This window comes from Asterias amurensis, chromosome 21, assembly GCF_032118995.1.
Source record: "Asterias amurensis chromosome 21, ASM3211899v1".
NCBI lineage: Eukaryota > Metazoa > Echinodermata > Asteroidea > Forcipulatida > Asteriidae > Asterias > Asterias amurensis.
This window is the reverse complement of record NC_092668.1, coordinates 11,132,599-11,144,698: the sequence shown is the minus strand read 5'-3', so window position 1 is coordinate 11,144,698 and position 12,100 is coordinate 11,132,599. Positions and strand designations below refer to the sequence as shown.

At 38.2% G+C, this 12,100-nt stretch overlaps 1 protein-coding gene across 3 annotated transcripts in view; it reads right to left on the bottom strand.

The window, feature by feature from the left end:
• The window catches only part of LOC139953274 (protein bicaudal C homolog 1-like), a 58,391-nt gene extending 47,618 nt beyond the window's left edge, over positions 1-10,773 (bottom strand). For 2 of the 3 annotated variants that reach the window (XM_071952749.1, XM_071952750.1), the window contains exon 1: positions 10,436-10,773. In XM_071952749.1, coding sequence (XP_071808850.1) covers positions 10,436-10,661 — 226 coding nt within the window. In that variant the 5' untranslated portion in view covers positions 10,662-10,773. Of the gene's footprint in view, positions 1-5,037; positions 5,134-10,435 lie in introns of those variants that run through there. The other variant, XM_071952752.1, reaches the window with a different exon arrangement.
• Positions 10,774-12,100: the final 1,327 nt, after the last annotated feature.

The window sequence follows — 12,100 nt, the reverse complement described above, 5'->3', positions numbered from 1 at the left end:
GTATAGCACAGCAAAAAAAAGTACACCAGAAAACACAGTAGAAAAAAAGACCGCTGTATGCAAAGCAGGTTATACACCCTGAGGTTAAAGGTTAATCCTGAGCTGTTTTTTTTAAGGCATTATCCGCGTGAGGAAAAGTGACAAACAGGTTGTGAGCTTACAACAGGTTGTGAGCTTTCTAAACAGTATTCTTGAGGAATTCCAACCAGGAATGCTTTCTTTGTTGAAATGTTTTCATTTTAGTGGTTAGAGGAGTCAATGGGAAATGACCCCCGGTCACACATTGCTTGTTGGGTTATGAAATTTATCATTTTTTTTATTTAACCCTAAGCAGGGATTTCAAAAAAGAGGAAATAAATTAGTCTATTAAATATTCAGTCACTAGGTTCATATATTGTGAATCTATTCACCGCAGTAATCCAACCAGTGAGTTGTAGTTGTGTTGTACACTAGTCACACACCGCAATGTTGCTATTAGTTATACGAAAGGACAAATCCGTACTACAAACACCAACTTCTTCATCGCTACTACTAGATAAAAGCCTAACATGGACCTTTCTTACTGTACACTGATCTTTTCTATTCTGGGTTTACTTTTTTTGATGGTGCTTCAAAATCCGTCTTCAAGGGTGTAAGTCTTGGCAAACAGAAAGCCACAACTTGAGGATCACATGAAGGAGATAAAAGACCTTGTCTATTGTGTCAACTTCAGTGGTTGCAGTAGGGCCCCAAAATAACTTAAATTCGACAGATTTAAGAAAGTTTGTGTGATTCCTTTTCTCTGCGTAATCTCAGACCAACAGATTTCAATCGAAATCCATCCCTTGTGGGTCGTACAGCAGGGGGAGATTATCCCGGTGCATAATCCCATTGCCACCTTACACTAATCCCCAAACACAATGTCAAATCTCAGTTTGGGAAAGTGAAAAGTTTTAATCCATCCTATAGTTTGCCAAACTAGTGACAACACATATTGACACGGAGAGCAACAAATGTAGGAATTGCACGACAGACACATATGGCTCAGTGGCCAACTCACCAACATTGTGCATGCAGAGGATTCAAATACTCAATAAACAGTTGTTATGTAAAGAGTAAAGGCCAATTCACACTGCAGTGATATCGAGAACGATAACGATCACGACGCAAAAAGAACGCATTGTATTGGTTGAATTGCTCCACGCGGAATACGCACAGGCTCATTCAACCAATGGAATGCTGTCTCTTTGCGTCGTTATCGTTCTCGTTATCGCTGCAGTGGGACCGGGCCTTAACAGGGCCCCATTTCATATGGCTGCTAAAAGGCTGACTCTGTGTTTACTGTGCGATTTCCATTTCATAGCACTGCTAAAAGTAAGCACATGAAAAGGAAAAGGCGTGCTAACCTGTAGGTGCTTATTGTATGAAACATGATGTAACAATGTAAATCCATGGTGAAAGTGCAAGCTCGCTGCTTTATTTTCTTACTTACCTGTGAAATACACTTACGCTTAAAAAGCAATTTTGTTCTGCTATAGTTGGCGCAGAAAAATTGGTTACTAATGTAGATTTGGTTTGCGGTAACACCATGTGTGTATCTACTTGCCAGGTAGAGTTGTTCTTAGAGAACTGTCTTGCTTTATTCTACTGCCGCGGAGTAGATAATCGGAGGTTCGGGAGACTTCTCAGTTCTGAAAAGAACCGTCCTGTTTTTTAAGTATTACCAGGGCGGATGGTATAGAAAATAGACTGGACTACTACTTTAGCTAATATGATCGTAATATACTGTACTGTTATGAAATTGCCCCTTGTCAAATGTGTCTCTAAAGATAATAAAGTTCAATTAATTTTCTTGCTATTCTATGAAATAAGCTTGTGCTTTTTCTGCTTTAGTTAGCAAAGAAAATTTGCTTACCGTTATGAAAGTGGCCTCTGGTCAAATGTTCTTCTACTCTAAAGATAATAAAGTTGTGCGTATTACAATGTCTAGTGTTCACTGATACTTGGAAGGAAGGTTGAACACAATGGAAGCTTAGCATACTGTGATGTGGTCTTTTTACTGCCAATGATTAATACCAGTCTGAAACTTTCTTGTCAAATGTATGCGATTAAACTTCCATGCAGACTGAAAAGATATTGACTTTTATTTATAATGTATTTGTGACGCGGATTTATCCGTGATGGACAACCTATCTACAGCAGTACCATTTATGCATTCATAAAATGATAAATATGTACTTGAATAGAGAATCCAGGGCCAATTAATGGAATACTAATTGGGGGAAAAGAAAGTGAACACAGAAAAGTCAAACTGTGTTTACAGCCTTGACAATTCACAATACACTTCTTCAACTCCTCACACTACCAGAGAATAGTTACAAATGATCAAATAATTGCAGGTATCGGTGAAGATGGTTGGTATAATTACAGCAAAGGCCTTGAAGGCGGAGGTACAGATGAAAATGTCCTGTGTTTGACCCCAGGGTCTAATGAGGCCAAAGGACCAGGGGTCACAGAGGGGTGTCGTAAATCTCACCATAATCACTGTCCCCAAACCAGGTCACCTCTAAGCATGCTCTAAGTCATGTCCATCAAAACTACATTGCAATAATAATCCCTGGTGAGGGAGGTAGGAAACAGGTGGGGATTTTATTTTAGGCTGTGACAGGTGGTGGAATTTGTAGCAAATAAAATTTACAAAATGTGAAAAATTTGTATGGAATGTTGATTTTAGGTAGCTGCCTCATTAGCCTACACTGAGGAGTACGTCAGAAAAATGTATTTGTAACACTACAACTTACAAGTCAGTCCAAACTAGATATCAACAATACAGCCAAATTACCAAGTTATGCAGGTCAAGACAGAAAAAAATAAAGGGATTTGAACCTATGACCTCCAGATTAACATGCCAGCACTTTTCCCATTGACATACCGGTACTATGTATATCGTAATTGCCCTAAAGTTGGCAGTCTCCCTATGTTGTCGATATCTATGTGCGTAGGTGCCAGTTTACTTTGTGCCAGTCAGAAGCCATTGAACCTTTAGTTGACGGTTTAGCCAGGGGTTACACCCAACCAGGATTACCTTATGTATGGGGCCTCAACTGTTTGTGTCAAATATTAAGTAATAAACCACAGGGAAATGACTGATCGAACTTTGATTGAATAATCAGGTACCAGTAAGGCAGTAAAGGATTCGAACCTACGACCTCCATGTGCTCTACCATCTTAACTATCCAGACCTAATGTAAGCATTAGAATTTATCTAAGAACTTATTTATCGGACCATAGTGCAAGGACCTACACCAACCTCACCTCAAGTATCCTCGCCACACCATTTGGCTCAAATAAACCTACTCCAAGTTGCAAAATCCCAAACAATAACATTCCCCTCATTCAAAGGAAAGTCTAGCTCTGTAAACATCACACTGTGGAAGTATACCAGCTACCCATATAACTGTTCAAATACTAGCAACTTAGTGCTAGGAATTCAGAATGGAGAGGTGTTGTCGTTTTTGTTCTGCCAAATATTTGAACAGAGGGAGTAATTCTGCAATGAAAAACCTCTGAAGAATAGCTCGGAGAAGTTCACAAAGTAATGTGATATTGAATGAGGGTGATTGAGGACATTATTAGTCAGTGCTTGGAGTTTCTGAGAAGTGAGAAATCGAAAAATAAAAAAGCACTCCTGAAATTTTTACAACATTTATATTGAGGTTGAGCTATAAGCTTTTATGACAAACAACAACGAGCAACTTCGGAGGACACTAGATGGCAGCAGACTAACAAGCTTTATCTCTCTTCTCAGAAATCTGCACTTAATGGTGTACCATGGCCAAGCGGATAAGAACATCGGACCCAAGCTCTGATTCTTCTGATAAGAATAGGTCTCATACTTCAAAAAACACAGCTCGCAAACCTTGAAGGAAAATTTACATAACTCTCACACAAATGATAAGTCTTCTTTGACCTCTATACTATGTGTTTTAAAAGGGTACACAAATAAGCTGTATTCAAGTACCTGTTACCCCTTCCACTGAAAACTTGAATGTCCAAAAATTCCTGCAAAGACATGTTTAGAAAGAAAAAAAGTCCATTTTGTGTTATCAGATGGAGGTAGGCCTGACTTGATGCCCAGTTCCCACTCCAATCAACTCTAGGTACATACATCTAGAAGACTCTGTTATAAGACACTTGAGACTCCATAGGATTTTTCTCCTCGCTATACACATAGAGCTGTTGTAAACAACTCATCCCCATGGTTATAGGTCAAATGTTAAAGACATAAGGGTGGTATGCCACCCCTCTCATGGTAACAACCAACCACCAAAATGTTAATTACTAACCGGAACCATCTAGAACCAAATTCAAGTATGTGACCATTGTTGGGCCTAACTCTCAACACTCCGGGAAAATGTATTGGATTTCTTGACGTATCATCCATCATGTGGAGTCATACATGTACAAGCGAGCAAAAGTGGAGGAATGACAATGACCTTTTGGTGATTGCACTTTTCTGTCTAAGATTCAAGCTATGACTTGCTTGCTTTCCTGACCCCATAACCAATTATATCTTGTAAAAAACATCATCTCTTTGTGAAAACCAGAGCACTTTGCCGAGACCAAAACATTCAGCTCTTTTCCGAAACAAAAACTTCTTGTTATACTACATGTTGAAGAAAACAAAACTCAAAAAAGTTTTACCCATCTCCATTAGACACATCATAAAAAAAAAGTATTTCCTGTGCATGTATGCAATAACAGACATGAATTTCTAAGGGCGTAAGACGTCCAGGCACACAAATTACTTTTTTCCAATATCAGACGGGTGCACATTTTAAAGAGAATAAAATGGTTCCTGACAAATAATGTGCCATTACTGTTACATAATCGTTGCTAGAAGTACCCCCAAAGACTTGTTTTCAATGCAAAACTCATCTTTCCTTAAATTACTTATGGATGGCACACTCGGTTTTCTTGTGTACATCTACATGTAAATTTAGACCTATATTTAAAAAAACAATTCAATGGTTCCAAAAACCAAAGGTACAGACCTACCTTGCCTTTAGAAACGCATCAGGGTGTCAAGGTTTAAGATCACAGCAATTTTCTTTCACTCTGCTATCCGAAATTGTTTGTTTCAAAGTTTGTTTTTTTTAAACAACAGTTTAGATTAAATCCAAACGTGGCTCAAACAATTTCCCAGCCAAGGTGAGAGTCACCTCTTTCAACTGTCATGGTTGTTATGAAATGGCAACGCAGAACTTAAGTGTTTTTGAACCCAGTAGGCCTACACAGCATAACATGAATCATTCTTCAACTTGATTTTGCATAACCTTTACTTCTCCAACTTGGCCATGCTCTGACCTAAATACGTTGGGACGCGATTCTGCACTTGGGGAGTATCACAAGGAGGGACATGATGGCATGCTGCTTTACAGAAGAACAACTGTTTTATTTGAAATCTCCTGACTGTAGTTAAAAGCTTTGAGAATTGTTCAGTATTTATTGCTGTTAATTGAAATTTATTCTGCAGAAAATTCTCCATGGTGCTAAGGTTAAAATAAATTCACCTACGGCCAACTAATAAAATAGTTGTGTTTCCTGAGACTTCACCAACCAAAATGTTGAATCAAGCATTTGGCATAATTTTATTTCAAGACAAAGGTCTTGTTGAATCAAGCATTTGGCATAATTTTATTTCAAGACAAAGGTCTTTAAAAAGAAAAAAACTTGAAATAAACTAATAGTTCTAACCCCAGCAAAATGTTTGATGATCTCGAACTGTACTGGTGCTGCAGTCTTAAAACCACTCTACCAGTGAATACAAATCGCTGGTAAGTAAATTCACACTGGCCCGCAGCCCTGATTTTTAGCATCAGCCAGTAAACTCACAACCTATCACCTAACAAGCCCAAAGTCTTGTGTGTTTTAATTCAAAAATAATAGGCTACCTCATTGTGTAATATCTTATTTTTCAATTCTCTTGAGTATCAAGGTACACTAAAGACCTGGGCCCAATTTCATGGCTCTGCTTACCATAAGCACAGAATAGGCGCTTACAGTAAGCACAGAATCGGCGCTTACGGAAGCAGGGAATTCTGTGCTTACGGCAAGTGTATTTCACGAGTTAGCGTCGAATTTGGGCTTCTTCGCGTGCATATTCGACATAACTAGGCATTCTACGCATACAAGGCTAGCGCAGAAATTCAGCGCTTGCATGTAAGCGGGGAATCGCGATCGTAAACAGAGCCATGAAATTGGGCCCTGTACAACGGCAGTTGTCTTGCGGCTTTTACCCCTAATGTTGAGCCCTGCAGTACATGTACTAAGATGTACACTATTAAACTAAAATTCTCACATAATAACCCCCAAAAAGGAGTGTGCAAAAGTCACAAAATAAGTAAATAAACCCCTTCTTCATCAGTGTAATAGGAAACCCATATATTTTGGGGTTTGGCCTTTTTACTAAAGGTACAGTGTTCAAGCAGGAATTTTGACAATGCCAGATGCTGTGCAAACTGATTTTAAATTACTCTATCAAGACCATAACATAAACTGACACACAAACAACAGGATCACTTGAACTATACTACAAAAAAGTTGAGACATTTAATTGAGTGTGTCAAAAAAGTGTAAAGAGGTTTTTCATTCTTTGCAGGGATGCATTTAATCCGTTTTTACGGCAATCTTTGATCAGGTCACGCTTGGGAGACAGAACTGCATCAAAGGGCCAGCCATGCACAAACTTCATTTTATTACCACTTCAACAGGTATACTGTACTTTTTATAACAAGTTGTAGGGGGTAGGGACTGAGCTGTAAATGAGGTGTAATAATTCCAGAATAAAAGGGATTTATCTCAAAGGTGGATTAAGGATGAATCAGAAGGTCAATAGCCGCGACAACTTGCGTACTGGTTTTATTGGGAAGATTAAGTCACTTTGGCACACAGTTCATGGAATTAAACGTAAGACTGTTTTGTCTAGGTTACTCGTCAGACAAACATTCCGGTGTTGCATTCAAAAACGTGGCTTTTATTGCTTGATCGCTTAAGATTAAACTTTAAAATCTGTTGGTCCTTCAAACAATGTGCACTCCTTTTACACAAAAAAATGTCATCATTTTATGAGGGTGAATTTGAGAGCCTCTTGGTTAGTTATTTTCACTTGATTAAACCTGAAAATGCATAAAATTGGAAATAAAAACTGAGCCGTTGTTAATTTTATGGCACAATTCGAGGTGGAAGGACCAAGTTGTTGGAGTTGAAATATTTTATTGCAAGAAAGCGGGGCATGCATCACAAAGCTAGCTTACTTAAGAGCCTTATCAAGGCTGCGGAAGTTGGGGAAAGTGTTGTTCAAATTGTTTGGATCAAATAAGTGTGATGATTGAATGCATTGCTTTGAAAACAACATAAGTATGCTTGTTTATTTGTGTTTCAAGGCACACGTCACATAATGAAGATTACGGATAACATCAAACAAGTAGAATTTTATGAGATTGTTTGAAGTCCTTGTTTCGAGCGAGCAGTTTTACAACTGAAACAAATATTTTTCTTCAAGTAGTTTTAGGGATGCTATTCATTTCGAATTGTCAATTTATTCCCATGCTTCTTTAGAACAGCTCTGAAAAATTAAGCCTGGATCATACTTCCAGCGAATTCGTGCGAAGCAAATTTTCTGCGTCACAACGGGAGACTTTGGAACGCTAGGTGGCAGTAGACTTACCAGGTAAAGTTGCATTCTGAGCATGCGCACAATGGAATGACCTTGTAAGTCTGCCGCCACCTAGTGTCCCAAAAGTTCCCCATGGAAAAAAACAACAGGGCGAACAAAATCCCCCAAAACCGCTTCGCATTCGCAAGAAGCCGAACGGGTCTTTAGTCAACAATCCTATGACAATTCCTCCATCAAAATGATGTCTGCACAGAAAATCTTCCAAAGCTTTTAGAATCACTACAACCTCCCACCCCTTCCTCTTCTGAGGATTCCTAGTATTGACACAATTTTTAATCCCTACTTCAACTCACGAGCAAATAGTAGGTAGTAGTAGTTCTTTCATTTTGGGAAACGTAAAATGATTTTAATTAGGCAGGTCCACAACAAACTTCAATAGTGGTAAAGTTTTTTGGTAAATAATGGCAGGCGGGGAAAGCCACAGGTTTATCTTGTCTTGCCCTTGTTGTGACCTTGAGGTCCCTCATACAAAACATTCACATTTGGAGATGAAAATGGCCTTACAAATTTAAAGACGGCCTTCTTCAAGAGAGAAAATTCAAGGCGTAACATCAATTCATTTTAAGTTTTGATTCCCTGAAAAAGTCGCGCCTTTTGAACTGGAATATGCCTCACTTTTGAGGTTTAACGCTAAGCCTTAAAAAGACCATCCCAACACTCCTCACACCTCGACTACAATAATTGAAGACACTTTGCTGTCAGTCCATCTCCCGAAATAACTACTTGTGGAGACGCAAGAACCCACAACCTTTGTAAGTCTATACTATAAATCATCACCATAAACCTTGAAGATTCTAAAGTTGTTTCCTTAACAGCTGAATGACCTGAACTCATAGAAATTATAGGTAAACTTTTCACTGATTGGGAATCCAGTTTTAGCCCATTTTCTTTCGCACTCTGAATGGGTGGTTTTAAGTCTAGCCTGTGGATATTATTTTCCTTTTTGTTGTCAGACAGCTCGATTTTTCACCTCTAAAGTCTAGGCTCTAGAAGAATTGTGTGGCACTTTATGTAGGGTTTGAACCATAGAAGTGTGTGCCTGCATACTAAATCCCTGTTTAGACTTCTGTTTAAAAAAAATTCCTATGGGACGATAACAATGTACATTTTCCCCCTTTCTGCTTTTCAAATTCTGAAATACGTAACATAGGTTATTTTTCAGTGCCTGGTTTTCTGTCTTTGTTGTATTTTAGTGAACTGATCTGGTATGTTAAGTATACTGGGTAGTTCAACTGTACTGTGGATACAAAAGCCTTTAAAATATCAAAAATGTAGGCCTACCTTAACTTTTGACAAAATGAATGGTGCTATAAATGACACCAGACATACTAACAAGCAAAAAGAACAGCCAAAAAGCGGTCCTACTACTTGCCGTCATCTCATTATATTTACATGAAAAATCTATAAAAAGGGGGCACGGAAGTGTTAAGTCTGGGCTAAACTACATATTTCTCATGGTTTTCGGTACAAATTCATTCACAAAAACGACTTTGTGCTGATAAAAAAAAAGTACCAATCATTGACATCTTGGGCCAAGACTAATCATTGTGAAAAAGCAAGATGGCGGCTGACAGTTTTTCGGCTTCGAGAATTTGTTTTCACGAGAAAAAAACTCAATTTTTATTCCAAAATATGACCTAAAACTTACGCGAATGCTCTTTGAGCTGATACTTTACAGTTCTATGCTTCTTTTGTGGATTTTAAATGTATATTGGAGGAGTTGACAGCAAGTTGACGGCGCAAGTGAGTTGACGGCGAGTTGACGGCAAGTAGTAGGACCCCCAAAAAGCACATGTTTGTAACATAATACAAAAGGCTTTGACTGTTCTTTTTGCTGCTTGCTGAAAGCTGTAGTCCACTTAGTAGACAACACGAATGCATACAAAGTTTTAAACTCTCAACTGTTAAAATTAATACTGCCCCCGCTCCCAAAACATCTTTCTGATCACTTGGAATTTATTTTTCTTGAGAAGCTCTAAATATTTGTTCATGGAAATGTTTATGAAATGAAACAAAACTTAATTCTTATAACGAGCACGAAGATAACAATAACTTCATATTATTATAAGATTAAGATGAGTTTGAGTATCTTGGTAAAACATTAGACCGTTACAAAACACCAACTTTCTTCAGATAAAAATATCCCAGCTTCTATATTACGCTTCTTTTTTGAAGACATTTCAAGTATTCCCTCTCGATTTATCCTCAGTAGGCCAATGGTTATTTTCAGAACAAGAAGTGTAGCATTAGACTATCATACAGGTACAGACAGATAGTGATAAAAAAAAGCTCAAGACTGTGGCTAATAATGAGTGCACATTGAGAAGTAGCACAGCAACTCACACATTAATTAAAGCTGTTCTGAATGAATGTCATGATTTTAAACTTGGCAAATTACTTTTTCTGGGACACTGGGTGAGTACAGTGTCATGTTGCAGTTGTACACTGTAATGTATGATTTGGAGTTGATTGAGGCAGGGTTATTGAGGCAAGAACGAGACATGTTATTGCTGTTAAGTTATGCACAAAGATAGTCTGGTTTCTGTCAAAATAAGAATTTACGTACGTCTTGAGACTTTTTGTATCTGTCAGTTTCAGATGATTTCACACAAAGAATAACAAGAGAACGTCTTCCAAATACAATAAAGATGTATTTTAAAAAGTAATAATCTGAATTCCAATGGAGACGAAGCATAATAAGTAAAAATTTCACCCTACCTTGCAGCATTTCTTCAAGTTTCTTTCGGTCAACACGGAATCTTTCTTCCATGTGATCGGGGTCACACACGCCGGGCTCAAGTACCAATTCTTCCCCGTCGTCGTCTCCAACGCATGTCGGCTGCCCACAGTCCGAATTGTTGTCAGAGCTAAAGTCATTGTTGTTGTTACTCAAAGCTACTCCGTGGTCCTGCAAGTCAGAGACTGAGTCGGTGAGGTCCGCCATTACCGCTAGATTCTTCTTAAAAACTGTTTAAAGGAAATACATACGGCACTTATTCATGTCAACAACACACAATTCTAGCGCGAGTGTGCTGGTGTTTTGCTGAGCACATCCTTTCGTGCATGTGTGATTCTGAACTCTGAACCATACAACTCTGCATGTACTTTGTGTTGAGCCCAAATTGCCGCATCACTCAATGTTGTTCCGCCTTGATCTGTCAGAAAACAAAACAACCCTAGGCAGGAAAACACAAAACTTGTTTGTTTCATTTGATTATACCCTTGGTTTTGTCACATTTTGTACTCATTTCCTCCTATTTATATGAAACATTTATAGTAATAATAAACTACTAATTTACATGATATGTAAATGTCAAACAAAATACTTTCCTCAGTTCTTCCTTAGGCCTATTTTGTTCTTTAAAAAAGCAATCAATTATCTTAAACGCCATCGATTTCTTTGATGAAAAGCTTCAATACAAGGAACTCATCGATGACAAAATAGTACAACAAATTAAGCATTGATCATACAAATCATTCTATTTTTGTTGTTGTTTTCTTTCAGTGAAAATTGCATGCAAAACAATTTGTGGTAAAAATGTTGATTTAGTTCGCGGTTGAATATTACTTTCACCTGTGGTAAACCGGTCAAAATGTACGAAGCTCGGAATGTACGCTCGTATCGTCTGCAACTTTTCTCAGCGTAAAGTTGATTGTAGCAAAACATTTTAAGTATAAGATTCTTAATAGAATATTTTTCAGCAATGTGCATTGCATTGTCTTCACAGAGTTAGGAACAAGTTTTTTTTAAGGGGGTTTTAAATGTTTATGTTTATGGGTTTTTTCTGGGGATTTTGTCTTCTTCTAAATCGTAATTAATTACAATCATACACAAAAGCGTAAAACTAAATAAGGAAGTTCCATTCTTCAATCTCATAACTAATGCTGCACCAAATTATTTGATTAAGACGTTGAAAGCTATAAGCCACAAGAAAGTTAGTTTGATGAGTGCAGGCCGCACCTTGCCCCCATGGTGGAATTTCTAAGAATTGACTCACCCGCTTGGGTTGGCACTCAGGTAGGCCGGAGAGAAACCGACACTGCCCGGTACCCTGCGGGGTCCAACAACCACAGATCAGTGGTACTAAAGGGCAACTTTCGTTCGCTAGTTGGTGTGGGCCATAGAGCTCTTATTATATAGCTCTATGGTGTGGGCCCAATTTCGAAGAGCTGCTCGGGCCAAAATGGACCGAAAAGAACAATGTCAAGTAACATAAAACATCTGTGACAGGAATTGAGCAATATTTTTTTGGGGGACACCAAGCTCTTTGAAAATGTCCCAAATCATGTTGAAAAGGATCTCTTCATAAAAAAGAAGATATTTTCCAACAAAAATAATAAACGCAAACATAGTTAATGGCCTGACGTTTCGACCATAGCAGA